The sequence below is a fragment of the Cygnus olor genome, chromosome 14 (assembly GCF_009769625.2).
Source record: "Cygnus olor isolate bCygOlo1 chromosome 14, bCygOlo1.pri.v2, whole genome shotgun sequence".
NCBI classification, from domain to species: Eukaryota; Metazoa; Chordata; class Aves; order Anseriformes; family Anatidae; genus Cygnus; species Cygnus olor.
In genome coordinates this window covers 19,147,667-19,166,070 of record NC_049182.1, presented here as the reverse complement: position 1 = coordinate 19,166,070, position 18,404 = coordinate 19,147,667, and the positions used below count along the sequence as shown (strand labels likewise).

The 18,404-nt window shown below is 37.6% G+C and overlaps 1 protein-coding gene across 3 annotated transcripts in view; it reads right to left on the bottom strand.

Annotated features, from left to right (window-relative positions):
* ATP10B (ATPase phospholipid transporting 10B (putative)) overlaps positions 1-18,404 on the bottom strand; it is a 58,159-nt gene that overhangs the window by 24,079 nt on the left and 15,676 nt on the right. For all 3 annotated transcript variants that reach the window (XM_040573651.1, XM_040573650.1, XM_040573652.1), the window contains 7 exons: positions 16,090-16,294; positions 13,067-13,152; positions 10,046-10,152; positions 5,691-5,822; positions 3,288-3,415; positions 1,904-2,156; positions 777-1,012 (listed from right to left, as the gene is read on the bottom strand). In XM_040573651.1, coding sequence (XP_040429585.1) covers positions 777-1,012; positions 1,904-2,156; positions 3,288-3,415; positions 5,691-5,822; positions 10,046-10,152; positions 13,067-13,152; positions 16,090-16,294 — 1,147 coding nt within the window. The remainder of the gene's footprint in view (positions 1-776; positions 1,013-1,903; positions 2,157-3,287; positions 3,416-5,690; positions 5,823-10,045; positions 10,153-13,066; positions 13,153-16,089; positions 16,295-18,404) is intronic.

Genomic DNA, 18,404 nt, shown 5'->3' with positions numbered 1-18,404 from the left:
CATAAAAGCTTTGTCTGAAATGTTTCTTAAAAAACTTTCAAGGAGAAAAAAACAGACTGACCTTAACTAGGTTGTGTTAGATTTTGGGAAGTTTCAGATCTAAAATTCAGATGAGTCTAAGGCTTTTCTAGAAGTGCAATGAAGATGACTCAAACTTCCATGTCAGAACTCGAGGTGAGGTAGAGGCCACCGAGCTACTGAATTGGGACAAGGCTGTTCAGCATCTGTTCAACATCTCACAGGGTCTGAGAACATAATCTGATAAACCTTTCTTGCTTCATTTATATTTTCTACGTGAAAAGTGTTGGGATTTTTATTTTTTATTTTTGTCTCAAAGAAGTGCAACACTTAGCTTTTGACACACTAACAAACCATACAGAACTGCTCTGGAGAGCACAGCTTTTGCATTTGGCATGCACAGCTCATGGGTGGCTAAACTGTTTATCGGAGACAATATGTTGCAGTGCTGATAGCAAAAGTAGTTTGTGGCATTCTGAACTGTGTTCAGACTCAGACTTCAATCCCATAACCTTTTCCCAACCATCATCTTCCAGAAGGACCTATACTGCCCTTTTCTGCAAAGCCAGGCTCCAGGCTCCCATCTCTGCTCACAGCCCCAACTCCTCTTGGCACAACCCCAGCCCAGCATCCCCATTGCAGTCTACCTCACCTTCCTGCCATGTCAGTGTACCAAAACAGTACAAAAAGCTCATTCCCCTCTGTGCGAACTACATATCTTGTAGTTAAATGTGCCAGCTCAATCTGTTTGTACTCACAATGGTGCTGCTGAATGCCACTTGAGATCGGTTGCTGTCACGACGACCAAGTGACCTATTCCGTGTATGCCCCTGAAAATGAGCTCTAGCACTCTGGCACCTCCTTAAGGGTCTCATGGTCCTTTGATTATAAGTGCCTGGTCTTTCAATGTTCATGGAAGGAAGTGTGAAGTGTTGAAGTTTTGCAAAATCCGCATCATCTAAATCCAACTCCTTATGGGTTTCCAGGCGCTTGGCTGTAAACAGAGAAAATAAAACATTATCTCTTATACTGTTCTTTGCATGGCTTAGGAGTAATTCCTTGGTTAGTTACAAAAAACCTGAAATAAACTAACCCAAAGCTAAAACAACTCAAAAGCCATCATCAGAAAAACCTTCACTATCCACTTTATTTTCTGGCAACTCCCTCTCTGCAATGTTTATTATTGTATGAAATCAAAAATGCATTTCAAAGTGATCAGTCATTTTTAAGGATTTCTCCTAAATGCTAAGAGCTGCACTTTGCAGTTGTCTGGAACAGGAGAAAGAAAGAAGGTAATTCACAAATTTGTTAATGCTCTCTGTCACAAAGCACAAACATCTTTTCAGCAGCTTCTTGCCAGCTAAATTAAATCCTTTGTGCTATGTAGACAGAGAAAGTAGCAACCAAGAAGGGGTCTGAGTAAAGATGTCCAGATCTGGCGCTGGATGCCAAAAGATTTCAGATACAGACTGCAGCTAGGGTTGACTCTAGAAGATGTAGCTGCACCTTGTTTCATATTACACAGAAGTCTATGGCAATTACTTTTGGACCCACTGAGTTTGATTAATAACTAATTTCAGTTTGTGAGCCTATAGAAGATTGCCTGGCATTTATTTAGAAATGAAAATGTTCTTTTTGCACTATCAAGAGGGTATTCAATGCAAGGCAATGAGAGGTCTGCAGAAGGAACCAGAAAACCTTTCCTATCTGTCCTCCAAATGAGTTAAAACTTCACTTTAGGAATCTCCATAACAGGAGTCCCTCACAAAATAGAGACAAAACCACAAATTCAATCAGAAGGCTCAGTAGGTTTAAATATTATTATTTAAATTAATAAGATTTACTAGCTTGGAGAAAAAAGAAGGTTTAAAAAAGTCTCTCCTACCATTTTCCTGATGTGAAAACTCATGTCCATCAACAGTACAGCGTCGGAATACCATTTTGTTTTCTGTTAGTGTCCCAGTTTTGTCTGAGAAAATATACTGAATTTGTCCAAGATCTTCAGTAATATTTAGGGCTCTGCACTGAATGGGCAAATCTGCTTCTTCATCATAGAGGTCAATGTCATTGTGAATTAAGAAGACTTGGCCCAACTTGACTAACTCAATGGACACATAAAGAGAAATGGGGATTAAAACCTGAAAGAGAGATGAAAATCTCAGTGAGGTGTGAGACGAGTCTTATTGCTTTCTGTCAGCAGTTTCCTGGCACAAGTATACTAACATTTTCAGAAAAAATCAGTTCTTCCTAGAGATGTATTGTAGGACCAAATAATAGTTCAATAATAAAAAAAGAAACCTGCACACAACAGCAATGGATAGCTAGGGACAATAAGTCAAAAATTTAAGACAAAATTATTTGAACCAAATCCAACAATGAGCTGATGAGTCTGAAATTGGATTCCTGACTCTCTTACAAAGCACATTTTCTGGTCCAAGGTACATGCATGCCGTTCTTCCCTCCTGAAACTCTGAGATGATGCACTAGCATAGGCTAACTCTTAATGTAAAAAAGTTTCCCAAGCAATGTCTTTGCATGCAACACTTCCCATCCACTAACTTCCCTGCCATGAAATAATCCTGAATTCTTAAGGTGCACAAATGTTCTGTTTAAGTGATGAAGAATAAACCCGCAACGAATCTCTGAGCAGCTCAGAAAGCTATCTTCATATTTCACTCATATTAAAGAAATTCTGTTCACTTAAATCTCAGCAGATAAGTCAAGAAATCAGAAAAGTATGATTTTTTTTCCCCACCCTATAAATTGTTCTTCACAATGAGGTTTAATCAGACTCAAATATGAGTATCCTACTTTTAATTCATTTTATTTCCTAAACCAGCAGAGCCATACCTAGCTATTATTCCCCACCAGCAAAACAATTTTTCTTTCACTGTCTTCCTGAGATATTAAGTGGCATTCTTATTTAGGAATGATGGGCATAGGCAGAAAAAAACCCCAACAACTGATATTTCGATGTAAGCATCCTCTTTAGTGCATATCCTAGAGATTCTGGAGCTATTTAAAGATATAATACATGTCCTTCTTATCTATATCTCCGTGACGTTTCAACATCAACAAAAAAAAAAGTGTTTTGAAAGAAAAAAAAGTATGTCGCACTTCAATGTTTTGAAACACTCTTTACAATATTTTCAAATAGGATTTAGAAGGTACTGCACAGCTATTACTTGATACCAATTTTTCATTGTTGATTATAGTCAGTTATGGATAGCTTCTTCCTTGAAGGTAACAGAGAAGTGTTTGTCTTTTACCTGCAGTAGGATTATCATAGTCAAGAACAGGTAGAAACCAGCAAGAACTGGAGACAGAAAATTGCCATTCTCATCTGGGACATCATAAGGTGGATGTTCTGAGAAGCTTCCAGCCCAGATGCCATGACCTGTTGGAATACGTATGATGTTGAAATACACTGAGCAGGAAGGTGATTATTTTCATCCACCTGTCCCACAAGGCTCTTAGCTCTGTATACATCTCTTCTCACTCTACCTCTTGTTGCTGCAGGATTCCATCTCTGCCACCTAGCTTTAAAAGTCCTCAGTGTTGAAGACTCCCATTCCACTTTCTAACAGAAAGTATGATAGCTTTTATAGAGAGAAGCTGAAATCTTTTTCATCCTTCCTGACCATTCTCAACTTCCACCTCTCTTTGTTAGCACATGCTTCCTATAATTCAAGCTAGGCAGCTCTTTTTTACTTTTCCTCCATTTCCCATCAGTTAAGTCACACCCCCAAACTGCTTCTTCCCCTGTATATTAAATATCAGTAGATTTCATTGCACTACTACAGCAAAGTCTCCAGTTCAGGACTTACCAACATCCCACCTGGACTACTTTACCATCTTTCATATCGCTCTTACTGACATAAACTTTGCTTAGGAATGTTACTAAATTTACATATTCAGAAACTTGACACATAGCTAGGACAAAGAATCCACAGTGCATCATTGCTCCCGATGCCTTTTTCCTGCCAAAAACCCTTATTAGTCCACTTTGCATACCCAGTTCTGAGAAAACTTCTATTAGCACCAATTAAACAAGTGGTTGTTCTGCAGCATCTGCCTACTAAAATGCTGCCAAAGGAATTAAAATTATTTCAGCAATATTTTATGGCTAGAGATCTCAATCACAACTGAGGAAGGACAGCTATAGTTAACAAGTCACTTCTTACACCCATTTTTCACTCTACGCAAGAAAAATACTGATTGATCCAGGAGAAACATTTCTTCTTGTATAAGAAGAATTGTATAAGCCTTATGTTCAGACAATGTTGCAAAGCAAGAACTCATGATAGAGCTATGGGACCATTTTATTTTTTTAACCTGAGCATATAAATTGTTTTCTTTAAATGCCGGCTTTTTCATCTGAGACTACCTTAAACCTTAAGTTAAAGGACTTTATTACTCAAGGGCCCCTACACAGAAGAAAAAGACAAGTCTCTAAATCGACATGACAGCAGCCAGGGAACAATGAAAATAAAGTCTCTCTCTCCCCCTCGCATAGAGCTTAGTTGTCAAACTGAAATCCCATTTCTGTGCCAAGAAAGCCCACTGCAACATGAAGCAGCAAAATTAAAAAAGTGATTAAGTCAGTTCTATCGTTCATCTTTTTGGATGGCCCTTACTTCTAACTGTGTTACACTGATGACTGGCTAGTGGGTCACATCACAGGCCTCTGGGGAAGGTTCACGAGAACTTGACAGGGACACCAGATTTGACTTTGTCTCTACAAAACTAAATCAAAGCAGTAACACTAAGCAAGTTATCACTGAGATGAAATTGATTAAAAAGAACAGGGGCTTTGAACACAAATTGCTCATGGGAGCCTCTGTTATGTCTTTAAAGCAGTGACCCATTCAAAACTCAGTGGGCTTAAACTCTGGCCCTTTTCCTCAGGGTTAAGAAATCCCATTAATCCTGACCTGCCTGGGACAGACTGCAATCAGAGCTGGAGGGCAAGAGGGTGCTTACCTGCAATGAAAACAACGTTTTTGAGATCTGCAATGTAGTAAACTACTGTCAGATAACCGCAGCCCACCCAGTTACCATATTCAAGTGTGCTCACATGAAGGGAGGCACTGCAAAGCCCCCAGAAAAATGCAGACTGTTCCTAACTAAACACTTAATTCATCTCAGCCTGCTAAAGGGGCCGTTGGGAAAGAAGGTAGCTGTGGAGATTGTAAACTGAATGAATTACCCATGTGCAGCTCATGGGTTGAAAATTGGATACCTCTGGCTAATATCACCCTGAATGGATTCGAGGAGAATGTTACTGAAATTAAAGTAAAGCTACATCATTTTACTTCTGTAGTTACACACGGAGAACAAACATCCACTCAGGAAGCATATCTCAATTTGTTAGCACCGATTCCTATAATGCATTAACCCAACGGCTTTCACTTGCCTGCTTTACACATATTCTACCACAGTGGAGATGAGTCTTATGTGAAATATTTATAGCCATGGCTGAGTTTCCTTCCATCTGAATTGCTCAGATTTGACATTTTAAATTGTATATTGGAAGACCAAAGAGCCTAAAGACTCCAAAAGCATTGGGCCTTCAGCTCTAGATCTGATCTCGCTCATGTCTATAAGATCGGTTTTAATCACCATATAGAAAAAAACAATCAAATAGAAAGATTTTTATCAGTGCTTCATACCTATGGCTCCAACAAGGCACATTGCAAACAGAAGTCCCACACACAAGAAAATATCCATATTCATCCGTCGCTCTATCTTGCTGCGCTTATAACGAGGACCATTGTTATTTAGCATGGCCTTGGTTTCGTGACCTTCAAAACACAAATAGATATCATATTTATGTAATATATATATTTTAAAGCATTTCACAACGTGGGAGCAGGATGCTCATGACTAATGCTAATTTAACTCTAGTTTCATTCAGTAATTTTATTGCCCATCTTCCCATTTGACTGTACATCAGAATATATGATAGACTAAATCAAGGGGTTTACAGAAGACCTCCATTATATTACAACTTTCAGTTGTCATATACATTCTACTTCCCCAAAGACAGTAGATTCAACAGGAACAAAAGGTTTGTATCAATATTCAAATCTCCTGATACTCAAAAGCACAGATGTGCTTCTACATAACAGTCAAGTCTCCCTTAGAATAGAAGGAAAAACAACAATAATATTGAATTTTGGTATTTTATAATCAACATGATTAAGTGCTATACTGATTCCCAAAACCTACATTTGAAAAATATTTTAAATATTTTCCATCAGCTATTTAGAAGCCACTAGACACATTTCCTACATTAACTTAAACAGTATCTGACGTCAGATCCAGCAGTGAAAGATACTAACGTTGCTTAGTTTTTCACTATGTGGATGTTAAGTGCTAACAAAACAGTAGGACAAGAAATAATAATAAAAAAAGCATACCCAAATCATAAAACTTACTGAATTAAAATTAAGTTGGTACATTTGTAATGGAAAAAGAGGAGTTCTGTAAGAAGCTAACAAGCAAAAATTGCATTTTCTATTTTATTAATATTATCTAAACTGTGGCTCCACAATTAGCATATTTGGATACAATCTGTTGCTATATTAAATAGTATATTTTATGTTTATTCCTATAGTCCTTTCCCTAGAAAATACAGGCCATGTAGACTTGTGTTTTACTATTATTTTGTGTGTATGTTTTTTGTGTGTGTGTTTAGCATGTGAGAGCTACTGTTTGCCATCTATCTTTTGGCTTTTCCTAGCGAATTTTAACTGAAAGCTGGAAGTAAGGTATGATTTAATCACTCCTATTGGATTCATTCCAGCTTTACATCAAAAGTTATTAACTGAGGGAGACCGCAAGACAGAAAATTACCCTCCAGCCTTATGTTCAGGACATTCACCCAAGAGCCGGGACTCTTGGCTTCCTATTTCAAGGAACATTCAATTATTTACACAACTTGGAGCTATGTCAGTGGGACCAGTTTATACCACCAGTGCTCCTCTCTTTCCAACTCGTGTATATGTACACACCTGCTTATTCCACATAGGTATTCAGGATACAACTTGTGAAGCAGGAGGTGTGTGTTCACTCCCATGCAGGCAGAACTGAGAATGAAAACCAAGTCTTCCCTTCAGTGAACAAATGCTCTAGCCACTGAGTTACACAGAAATGGAGAGTACTACTGCCTGCACTTCTGTTCCTCCAGCAGCTGTGCGAACCTTGCTCCTCACTTTTCTTTTATGTCAGGCTTAATAGAGTTTTTTGTGTTGAAAAAAAACAAACAAAAAACATGACAAAGCCAGCTAGTCCACGCAGAAACCCTCAAGCAAATGTTGATGGATTTATTTCAGCAAGAAAAAGTGAGGAGCTTTATTTCCAAATTTCACCTCTGTTATTCCCTTCCACTTCAGCTGACCAACAGGAAAAGGAGTGTTCTGCACACCTCTAATAAGGATATCACTTTGCAAGAAATGTAATGTCAGAAATAAGAGAAACTGTTTTTTTTTCTCCTAGAGTCCTCATGGTTTTGTATGCCGTGTAAGGCAGCACCTCACCTATCACCCCACTGGTACATTATCTATCAATTTCTGGATGCTAATGGGCTCATCTAAAACTTGTTTTCATTCTGGTACTTTAGTACTTGAAAAGCATATAATTCTTGCTGCTGTCCTTATTGCAATGAGAAAACTATGTTGGCTGTTGGTCTGTAATTAGGTTTTGGTGCATTAGCGCTATTGCTTTGCGTAGAACCATTTCGGTTGCCATGAAAAGCAAAATCATACTTGGGTCAGATGAGAACTACACAGGCTAAACAATCACATTAAGTGATGGCTTGGCTCTTCACAAAGGCTTCCATTAGATAGTAAGTTTGAGGAGTAATAGGGTTATAAAAATAGAGAACATGCCATGTTGTAATGTGACTGATCTTGGATACTCAGAAAAGGTCAGAGACCATGATTAAAAGCCAGAATATAATCAATGTCAAAGAAACCTGGAAATGAAGCAGGTACTGGCTCAAGTGAGTCTAATTTTAGAAGAAAAGGAATAAACTTTTATACTGACATTAACAATAAGATGACAACTGGAAACTGAGTTGAAGACTTACTCAGACCAACGAAATCACATCTTGAGAATCACTTTAAAACTCCCAACCTTTGCTGCTGGCAGCTTAAGCAACATTAACAGAGACCCACATTGGAATCTGTGCTGATGTTGAAAGGAGCATAGTGGAAAATGACTTGACCAAAGAGAAGAAAAATAGAAATCCTTACAGAAGAAGATAAGACCTGTTAAAATGGGTCAAGAAGATGGCCATAGAAATGAACAGAGGGTTTGAACACCTCTCCTATCAAGAAAAGTTGTGAGAGTTGGTGTTAAGCTTGGAGAAGAGAAGACTCCAGGGAGATGCTATAGTATATAACAATATATATATGTAAAAAATTAAAACAATATATGTATTATTATATATATAATACATATTATTAATATATATATATAGTTATAGTTATACATGCAGTATATAAAGGGAGCTTATTAGAAGATAGAGGAAGACTTTTTACCTGGGCCTGCAGTGACAGGACAAGGGACAATAGTTTTAAACTGAAAGAGGTTGGATTTTGATTGGATGCAAGGAAGAACATTTTTTATGGTGAGGGTGGTGAGACAGAGAAGTTGTGCCCCGGAAGTGTTCAAAATTGGGTCGGATAGGACTTTGAGCATCTTGATCTAGTGAAAGATTTCCCTGCCCACGGCAGGGGGGTTGGACTAGATGATATTTAAAGGTCCCTTCTAACTCAGACCATTCTATGAATCTGTGAAGTTACTCCCATGATTCCTATAGAGAATTTATATAGTAGCTCCAAAAAAAAGAGTGATATCCTCCTCTGTCTGGCACTCCTCCTTGGTCTGGTAGGCACCATCCTCATTTGTGATGTTCAGAAAGACAGGTGTTGAAAGACCTACAAGGTGAAGGCTATTTTGGAAACATCTGGGAGCTGTAGCCATTTAAAGTCCACTTCTATAGCAATGAAATAAAATGGCTGATTGTTAGGTAAAATATTATGAATTGTGGAGGTCAAGGTAAGGTAAATGACTCTTGCAAAAATGGTGACTTATTTTCTCTTAGGTAGATCAGCCTTGAGGCCTTCCAGGCTGCTGGTTAGACATACAACAGGTGACATGACTTCCAGAAAGGTAAAAATAACCAATAGTGATGTTAATCATTGTTTTTAACCTGACTTTTATTTCATCAACAAATAAAGAGGATATAAAGAGTTGATACACTGGTAGTCAATAGGCTGCTTCTGGAGCAGAAGAGGGCACGGCCATCAAAGTCAATGATAAATCGTGCTCACTGAATAGAAGTGGTGGTAACATTCCAAAGGCAAAAGAAGCTGAGAAAAAAATGAGCTGACCCACTGCTGAACCTGGCACTGCTGCGCTTGATCTGAGCACTGACACTGTCTTGCATGGTTCACGTAGATTACTCTATGAAATGCACAGTTGCAAGGACACACTGTGTCAGCACAAACCTGTGGGGCTGCCACCTCTTCTGTAACCTTCAGCTGCTTTTCTACTACGTCCCACGTACTGGCACCAGTTGGCTTTATGATGAAAACTAACCTATTTTTTTTGCTGGGTGGATCTTTAACTGCATCAGTTTCTGCCCTGAGGAGCCAATGAGACATCTCTTAGGGCAGCAGTATAGATTTTATAACCAATGAAATTATCATTATAATCAGAGCTGCAGAGCTGAGAGTTAAACTCACCTTATCAAATTTGACTTGACCAGACATTTTTGCATAAATGGAGCAAGATACTTGACATACGCAAGGATGCTGTCACTTGCCAGAGACCCAGTGCAGGACTTGTTGGCTTTGGAGACGGATGAGTAACACCTTTACTTCAAAAGGTTATGTATTCTTCCCTCTGTGCTACCAGTTCTTAAAATGTTAAATTGTGGTGCGATGCTAGACTACGCATATTTACTTAAGGATATTTACAAGGAAATTCTATGAATACTATAGAAAGTACTTTTTACCTGCATATATAACAATTCCTACTGCAACCTCAGTGTTTCTGACTGTACATCCACGAAGCAAAAGGCTTTCAATGTTAAAACCAATCCGTTCGTTATTTGGCTTTTCCCTAGAAAAAAAAGAAAGTAAAATAAAGCTATGTCCTTTTCTGTTCTGAAACAGTATTAAACAAAATTTCTGCATGCATGTCCAATTCAAGTTGAAACCAAGGAACTGTGAAGGCCCTACATTGCTTGTATTTCACTCAGCTTAAATAAAGACTCCAGTAAGAAGTTAGAGAAATTTAAGCATCTCTAAAAGCCCATTGACATTCTGTATGCATTACGATATCAATAGGATGAAATTTGGCTTTGACCTAGTACCTTATGTGATGAATTCAGTATCTCATAAATGAAGCCAAGATACGTTGTGCAACCTAATTCAGTTTAAATTCTGTCAGAAAGTGGAGCAGTTTTTGCCTGCTGGTAGAAGTTCAGATGAATGTATCAGCACCCTGCAAGAGCCTCTGTCTCTCTATCAACCACCGCAGGGCTTCTCATCTTTGAACCTCAGTTCACTTGAAAAGTATCTAGGCTGAGGCTTTCTTCCTCACTCTCATGCTGTTTGTAAGACTTTTCATCCTGGCTGAAGATGTCCCATTACACACCAGATCCTTCTGCTAGTTGAAGTGAGCAACGAAAACTTGATGGAAATTGTAAGGCCAGCACCCCATCAGGCAGGCAACTTGTTACTTCCCTCTGAAAATGAAAGCTACTTCTCATCACAGTTTTTTGTTATGCATTCTGGTAGGCTTCTCCTGAGATCTCTACAAAAACTGAGATTTTTCAGTTTGGTCACTCCAACTGGTTTTGTTATTTAAGTACCAGCATAAGAAAAGTCTTATTCCAGAATATGTATCTTTTCTTACTTTCTATTGGATATTTAGCATTGCATTTACCAGTAAACTGCAGCGTTACTTAAATAGGGGGCAAGGTTAGGTGCTTTCTCAGGGCTATGTACAGTCCTATGCCTATTTGCAGCTGCACGTGACATGACATAAAATGAGAGGAGTAAAAAGGTTGAGGTGCCAAATACCTACAAGCTGGTAGAATAATAGGTTTGCTTAAAGAGTCTGCAGAGGAAGATTGTAAGGCAGCTCTGGCTTGCAGTGTTAAAACAGGAGAAGCTCACTGCTGTAAGTTGGAGTGGAGGTGTATGATTTCCAAAGCACCTTCAAATTACAGATGCTCAGTTGTCTTCACTGGCATTTGAACATAAGGGGAGTGATTACAGAGTATTTTGTGTATATGAAACCCAGGCTTTGGTGCAATGAGATTTAAGTACCCTATATGTGGAGTTCTATTAGTTAATAAATTGTAATTCAATTGTCTTTGTTAACACATTTTCAGAAATAATGCCAGAAACATCTTTCTCTGGAAATCTAGATTTAGCCTTCCTATATCCCCTTGAGCAGAATTTGCTGTGGCCAGGACATGTCAGATGGACATCACCAAGTTCTTATCATTTTTAGCAGAGAGAGTTCTGTACTGCTACAGTCTTACAGCAGGGAGGTAGATGATCAATAATTTATTAAAACAGACCAAAGAAAAAAAAATGCATTTTCCATGAAAAATTCTTTCATCTATCCCTGAATCAGGGAGAGAAAGGTCCTCTATTGCACCAAGCTGGTGAGATAATACACATTTCCAAAAGAGATTTCTGTTATAGGCTTTCAACAGAGATTTGAAGATTTTGAAGCCAGTCCTGGGTCCTAACGGTGTGTTTTTGTGTTTTCTTGTGACATATTGCCTACGTTTATATAATCTCAGTGCTCTTGTGCTGTATTACAGCAGGCTAATTGGAAGGATTGCTTCAATTTATATTATACCCAGCGGTCCTCAAAGCCAGCAACTACAGCCAGCAATCAATACAAACTTGACCTGTTTTTACGTTTTAAGATATCACAGTAGAGGGGAATGACATTGCTACTAGACACATCATTCTTACAGAGCATACATTCTCAAGACCAGGTTAGGAGCAGTCAGGGCTGATAGGCGAGGATCTGCTGGTTTACTGATGTCAGAGGATCTGGCCATTTGCAGCTATGCCAGATGCAACACTCTCTACAGTGCCCTGGCAGAGACATTAACTATTAGTATAGCTACTAGTAAACCTAAAAAAGTCAGGGCGTGTACAGGCATGCTGATATATTCATACAAGTTAAATTCTTTAAATTTGTTGCATGATGTGGAGCATGCATTTGGTCTGGGGCAGCAGCTTATTTCAGACAATTCCCTGGTGTGGGAATCAGCATGGATCAAGGATTATTCTGGAAAGGCCCTTCGGAAGCAGCTGCCCTGTATTTGAAAGCAAGAGAACTTTAGGACATGAGCAGTACCATACAAATTGACCTTGTAGCCTGGGAAATATCTGCTGAATTTGCTAGTATAGATTTCCCCATTATGCCTATCCCAGAACTATTTAACGAAAGAAAGACCATGAGGAACAGAGGATGCAGCTTTTTCCTCACACAATTATGTTTACATTCAAAGAAAAGCACTTTTTTTAAGACTAATGCATTGGCTCATTAGGATTTTTGGTGATGTCTTTTGTGTTCCATCCAGAAGAAAATCCGGTTTGTTTGTTAGATCCTGGATACCTTTTCCCTGTGGCCACAAATATGAAGACATCAGAACCCATGCAGCCGGATATCTTTACACATAAAGAAGGATTTAGATTTAACATCTGGCTTAGCCTAACCCTCAGGTCAAACATAAATGCACATATATCTGAATTCTGAAAAGAGCTGAAGCCTTGTGAGAACAATTTTTATAAAACAACTGCAAATTCAATGTCAAGCCTCAGTCCTGCCTTGCCTTAAAACCCAGATTCCAGTCTACATTTTATATTGACTTCTGAGTTCAGGAATAGATAACAGCGATGTCAACTAATTTCTGCAAAATATGTTGCTTCCCTCCATATCTCCCCGAAGTGAAATATTAAAGCTGAGACACAAAATAAACTTGTGGGTTACAGATACTTACATGTACCCTTTGAATTTATTGAGATCATTGTTAGGCATTTCACAGATGATGGTGTTTTGGAAAAATTCTGGTTCAAATAAAGTATTCTGCAAAAGAAAACACACTGGGAGTGAGCATCAAATACAAAGAGTACTTGAAATGCTAAACACTAACACAAATGGGCTTGGTAAATGCACTTCACCAAATAAATAAATAAATAAATAAATAAAAGGTAAAACCCTGCCCTTGGATTCATACACAGCCAGACGGTGCAGCCAAGAGCGAAAGCTGCCTATAGTTTTAATTTTTAAATTCTCAAAGAGCACACAAATAAATTCTTTTTTTTTTGTCAACAAAAATCTATTTCACCATAAGCAAACTCAATTGCAAAAAATAATGTATTTTTTTTTTCAGAAGGGCATTATCACACTATAGCAGATCTCCTTTGCTGGATTAACAAATCCTTAAATTAAATTAAAAAAATGCTGTGTATTGGACAAGACAATACAGATGCTGGTTAGTAAATGCACCTGTCTTCATTTAAGGTAAATGTAACAAAGTTCAAATTCTTTATGAAACAAAACAGCCTTCAGCCAAAAGCAAGATCAGCTGAAAATAATTTCAATGTTAATATGGATTTTGAAATATATTAGAAAAGTTGCTTTACTGGTAAGGAATACATGATCACAAAATAAGAGCTCGCATACTTGAATAATTTGCGTACAGTCAAATAAATAAGACTAAAACAGACTAACAGCAAAACAAATAAACAAAAATCCCAAAAGAAGGAAGGGGGGAGAAAGAGTCCTAAGTGCCAGGAGAGACAAACCAAGAAGGAGCTTCGTAGGCTAAGTGCTTACTGAAAAAGAGCTGGGAGCTGAAGCAAGACACACACTTTTGCTTGATTTCCCTTATTCAAGGAAACCGGCTTGCTTTTTGGCTGCGTGAAACAGTCCAGAAAGCCGACAACATGAAAGGTACACGATTGCCATAACTTTTTTATACCATAACTTGCCATAACTTTTTTTTAACTTTTTTATTTAAGAATGGGATGCGAGAAACATGAAAGAGAATCATTATTGCTGTGTAATAAAAGCGTTAAGAGAATTAAAAACCACTTGAATCTAAACTCCTCCCATTAGGAAATTCAGAACTGGAAATCAGGTCTGCTGCTGGGCTTCCCTACCTTCTTCTAAAGCAAGAGAGAATTCCTCCTTCAGAAAATTCAAATCTTAAGAATCCTTCATTGAAATTCATAAAAGCTTTGCCAGACTGCAAGAGCAATTCCTCACAGTGCTAGTCCCCAGGTCTCTCTCTCTTTTTTTTTTTATTTACTGTGCTCTAATTCTTAAATTATTTTCTCTCTCCTGTTCTTCTTTTTCTGAGCAATACATAGATTTTATACATATACATACAAAATAAAATGTAAGTACAAACAAGTAGAGAATCTGATCTAAAAAATAAATTTTGGAGGAAAAATAAAAGCTTGATGATATCAGGGCATTTTGTATGCCTTCTGCCCCACATGGTTGAATATTTTTACAGTCTCTTTTAAGATCATTGCTGAATCTTATTCAACTCAGTAAACTCAAGAGAAAAATCAATACTTATTTGGTTATCCTATAAATATTTGTAAAACAGGAGAATGGCAGGATGCAAGAGGAATATGGAGAACTCATTACTCATTGAACAACCTAATAGGTTTCTAGCTAGAAAGGGGTAGAGAAAGATGATTCTTCTCAACACATTTTCTTCTGATGACAAGAATTTTACTATTGAAAATTCAAGTTAGAAAATGGCTTAAAAGAAAAGAAAAAAAAACAACAAAACAGCTTCCTTCATCTCAGTCTTTTAAAGGTATGTGAATTCAATATTCCTAAGCATATCCTAAACCAAAGAACTAACCTCAGTTCATACATATTTCATTCCTCCTTAAAGAGTCACACTTTATAGATGTAATTAAATCTGAAAAGTTTTATGGAGCACTTAAATCACAAGATTAAACAAAGCTCAAAGAACAAGGAAGTAGTAGTAGACAGGCACGCTAAAACCAGCTCGTATGCTATTTAGCACACTGGTTTTTTTTAGTCAACATACTGTTTACACTAATAATTTAAAATAACAGGGTAATATAATGATTATTTGAGCTCTGACCTTCCTGAGCACTGGGTATCACCATGGTCAGAAATGCATTCCACTTTGCCTATGTAACAAGACTTCGTATGTATAAACACTTCTGGGCACACAGTTTATCTAAATAATGACTCCAAAACTTAAAAAAACAAAACAAAACAAAACAACATGAACAGTTGGTCTGAAGCATAATACAGCACATGGGTGTTTTCTGATTTGAAAGAAGACTTCTTCATATTATAAATGACTGAGGCAAAAGTTTGGATTTTGTGTAACAGCACAGCCTCTAAAAGAAAAAATGGAAAACCTCATATATAAAGAATGCCCACATGAGATTGGTGCAGTAGCCAGCTGAACAATCAGCCTGTTGAACAGCCAGAACAATTCCTACCTGTAAGTGTACCTGCCTGGTGAAAGAGCAATAGTACATCAGCTGCAACAGAGAAGCAAAATCCATAAAGAAGCATACAGCCACTCTGGAAGGGGTGCACGAGCTGTCTTCCAATTTCTATGCAGAAATAATTCACTCAGTAGTAGCAGCTTTTCTATGGGATGTGCTCTGACCACTTGCAGGGTGTGGATGGCTTATGCATAGGAAAGACTTGCTTCAGTAGCAAACCTGAGTTCTGTGTATTGTCTCTTAAGAATCCATTGATGCAGTTTCCTGCAGGTCACTACTGTCTGAGGTAATCTTCCTTTTTATACAGCTATCCCTGTCCAATAATAACAGAGAGCTTTTGGGACAAAGTGCTGCCTTCTGCCCAGGGCATCAGCAGTAACAGCAAAAAATTTTTGCAGGTGTATTGAAGAAACCAACCCATCGAAACTGCTGCACTTTGTGGCTGCAGCTGCGGTGCAAATGGGCTCAGACCAACCCCTGTCTGCATGGGCTGCATTTTCAGTAGACTTACCTGGCCAGAGAACCCCATCACGACTCGTCGTTGTTTCAGGTTTGTCTCCCCATCAAGGTTTGCTGTTTCCAAATGGCAGATCCCATTTTGATCAGAGGAGTACAGCAAGAGGATATCAGCTGGGATGGTCTCATTACACTGCAGCTGCACAAAATCCCCCACTTGTACATCTTTCCAACACTTTTCAACATAGGCACGGTCCTTCCTGTTGGATTAAAAAAACATCATGGGTAAATGGTGACATTAGGAAGGCAGGCCCCCTGGTTAACAGGGCTTCAATAAAAGAAAATAGGCCAATGGTGGCACATCGTTGTAATTTTTTAAAAGAGACAGCAAAACACCTAGAAATTACTGCTTTAGACAGTTTCATAGTACTACTTTACCATATCTCTCATTCAAAATAAAATATCTACCTGAAATAATAATAATAAAAAAAACCTACAACAAAATTTCTCGTTCTAGTGTTAGGCTTACATTCTCCACAGTAAAACTAGAAAGGTGCTCAGACTAAGAGGTATTTTAAAGTATCTTATGCAAGAAATTCAGACATTTCTCCAACAGTATTCATTGGTTTTGACTATGACTAGGTCTCGGATATTTTCCGACATCAACATATAGACCCTGAAAGAAATAAACCAGTATCACAGCCATATTTGCTTCAGGTCTCTTCAATTTGTAATTCTCAAAAGCTAATTTCGAGTCTTGAGCTTAGGACATAAAATCATCTTCAAAAGGTAGAACAGCATGCAAATGCTCCTTAATATTAAGAGGAAAAAAACAAAAAACAACTAGAACTCAAGTTTAATGGAAAAGGTAAGGGCAAGAAACAAAGAGCTTCTAAATTTAAAAAAAGAAAAAAAAAGAAAAAAATGAAAAAAAAACAGCCATGGGGTTCAAGGAAAGGAAATTACTATTTCATCAACAAACTAGTGTTCAATGGTTTGGGATATAGCATTTTCTGACATTACCTTTTCAATAATTAATCTTTCAACTGCTCTTCATCAACTAAGCAAACTGAGAACTGCACAATAAGCTTTAGAATTAGTTAATGAGAAAACTGCACAGGAAACAACAGCCCAGTTCCTCTAAACTTTTGAGAGTAAATTATTTTTAATACAAATAATTGAATCATCTTAGGTCTTCCCTCTGTAAGACCGAAAATGCTTATAACACAAATGCTCAAGATGCACACTAAAAGGCTTTTTGTAATGACTCAGTCTCATTTTTATATAAGTTTTGAATCATCCTCATTTATTGCCTGAAGAATACTGTCTTTCAATTAAGTGTTTGTTTCATGAGCATTGATACAGAAGATAAAATGTTTTGCTCCAATTCAAAGGCACACATCCAAGCACTGCTTCAGAGTCAGGCCAATACTTCCTGCTAACCTACTTTCCTGGTCTTCTGTAAAGGGGAGCCAGCCCTAATGCTGTCAGGCAATCCCTTGCAGTTGGCTGACATCCTTATCTGTAAAGCAACATGAAATAACAACTTCCTGCAAAGGTTATGTGTACAGTTAAATTCTGTGCATTTCCCAGTGGCTGAAAAACAAACAAACATACAAAAAAAACCCCACAAACCTAACTGTATAAACTGATTTAGTGGTAGATGTGAGAGGCACTTAAATATTGCTAAGCAATCTTGTAGCAAATACTTTTTCTTTTTTACATTAATTTTTCATTTGTGAATTGTTCATTCTTCTGCCTTTATTTATATGCATTTCATTGTTTCTTTTCCTCAACAGCAGACATAAAAAGATCACACGGAGAAACAGAAGTCTGCTGTAAGCTGATTTGATGTTGCTGCTCTTTCAAAAAAAAATAAAAAAAATAATTCCAGACCAGTTTCTATTTCAAAGATATTTAAGCAGGTACATGTTGAATATTTATTGCTCTACAAAGTGGACAATAATGTTAATATAGTAAACCCACTAAGCAACTAGGAATCCTTCCCATATCAAATGCTTTTCCAGGAGAACTTAATTTGTTTGTTTAAAACATAAAACACTCTGAGATTACATGAGCAGTTTAGTACAAGCAGATGGGTTGCCTTGCTGCCCTAGACATATGGATGTCATGTATAGTTTGGATATACTGTTTGCTAGAACTTCTGCAGGGCAATCCTACTTCTCTCTACGTCAATTCTTGCACAATTCTGATATTTATGGAACACGCTTTTGATTTTTTCTGCTCACTGCATTCTGCTATAGAAAGATCTTGCCTAGCTGACTATCTTCTACATCAACCTAAAAAAACAACAACAGGTTAATAAAAATAATCCATAGAAATCATAGATTAGTAATATTTTTTCAATAA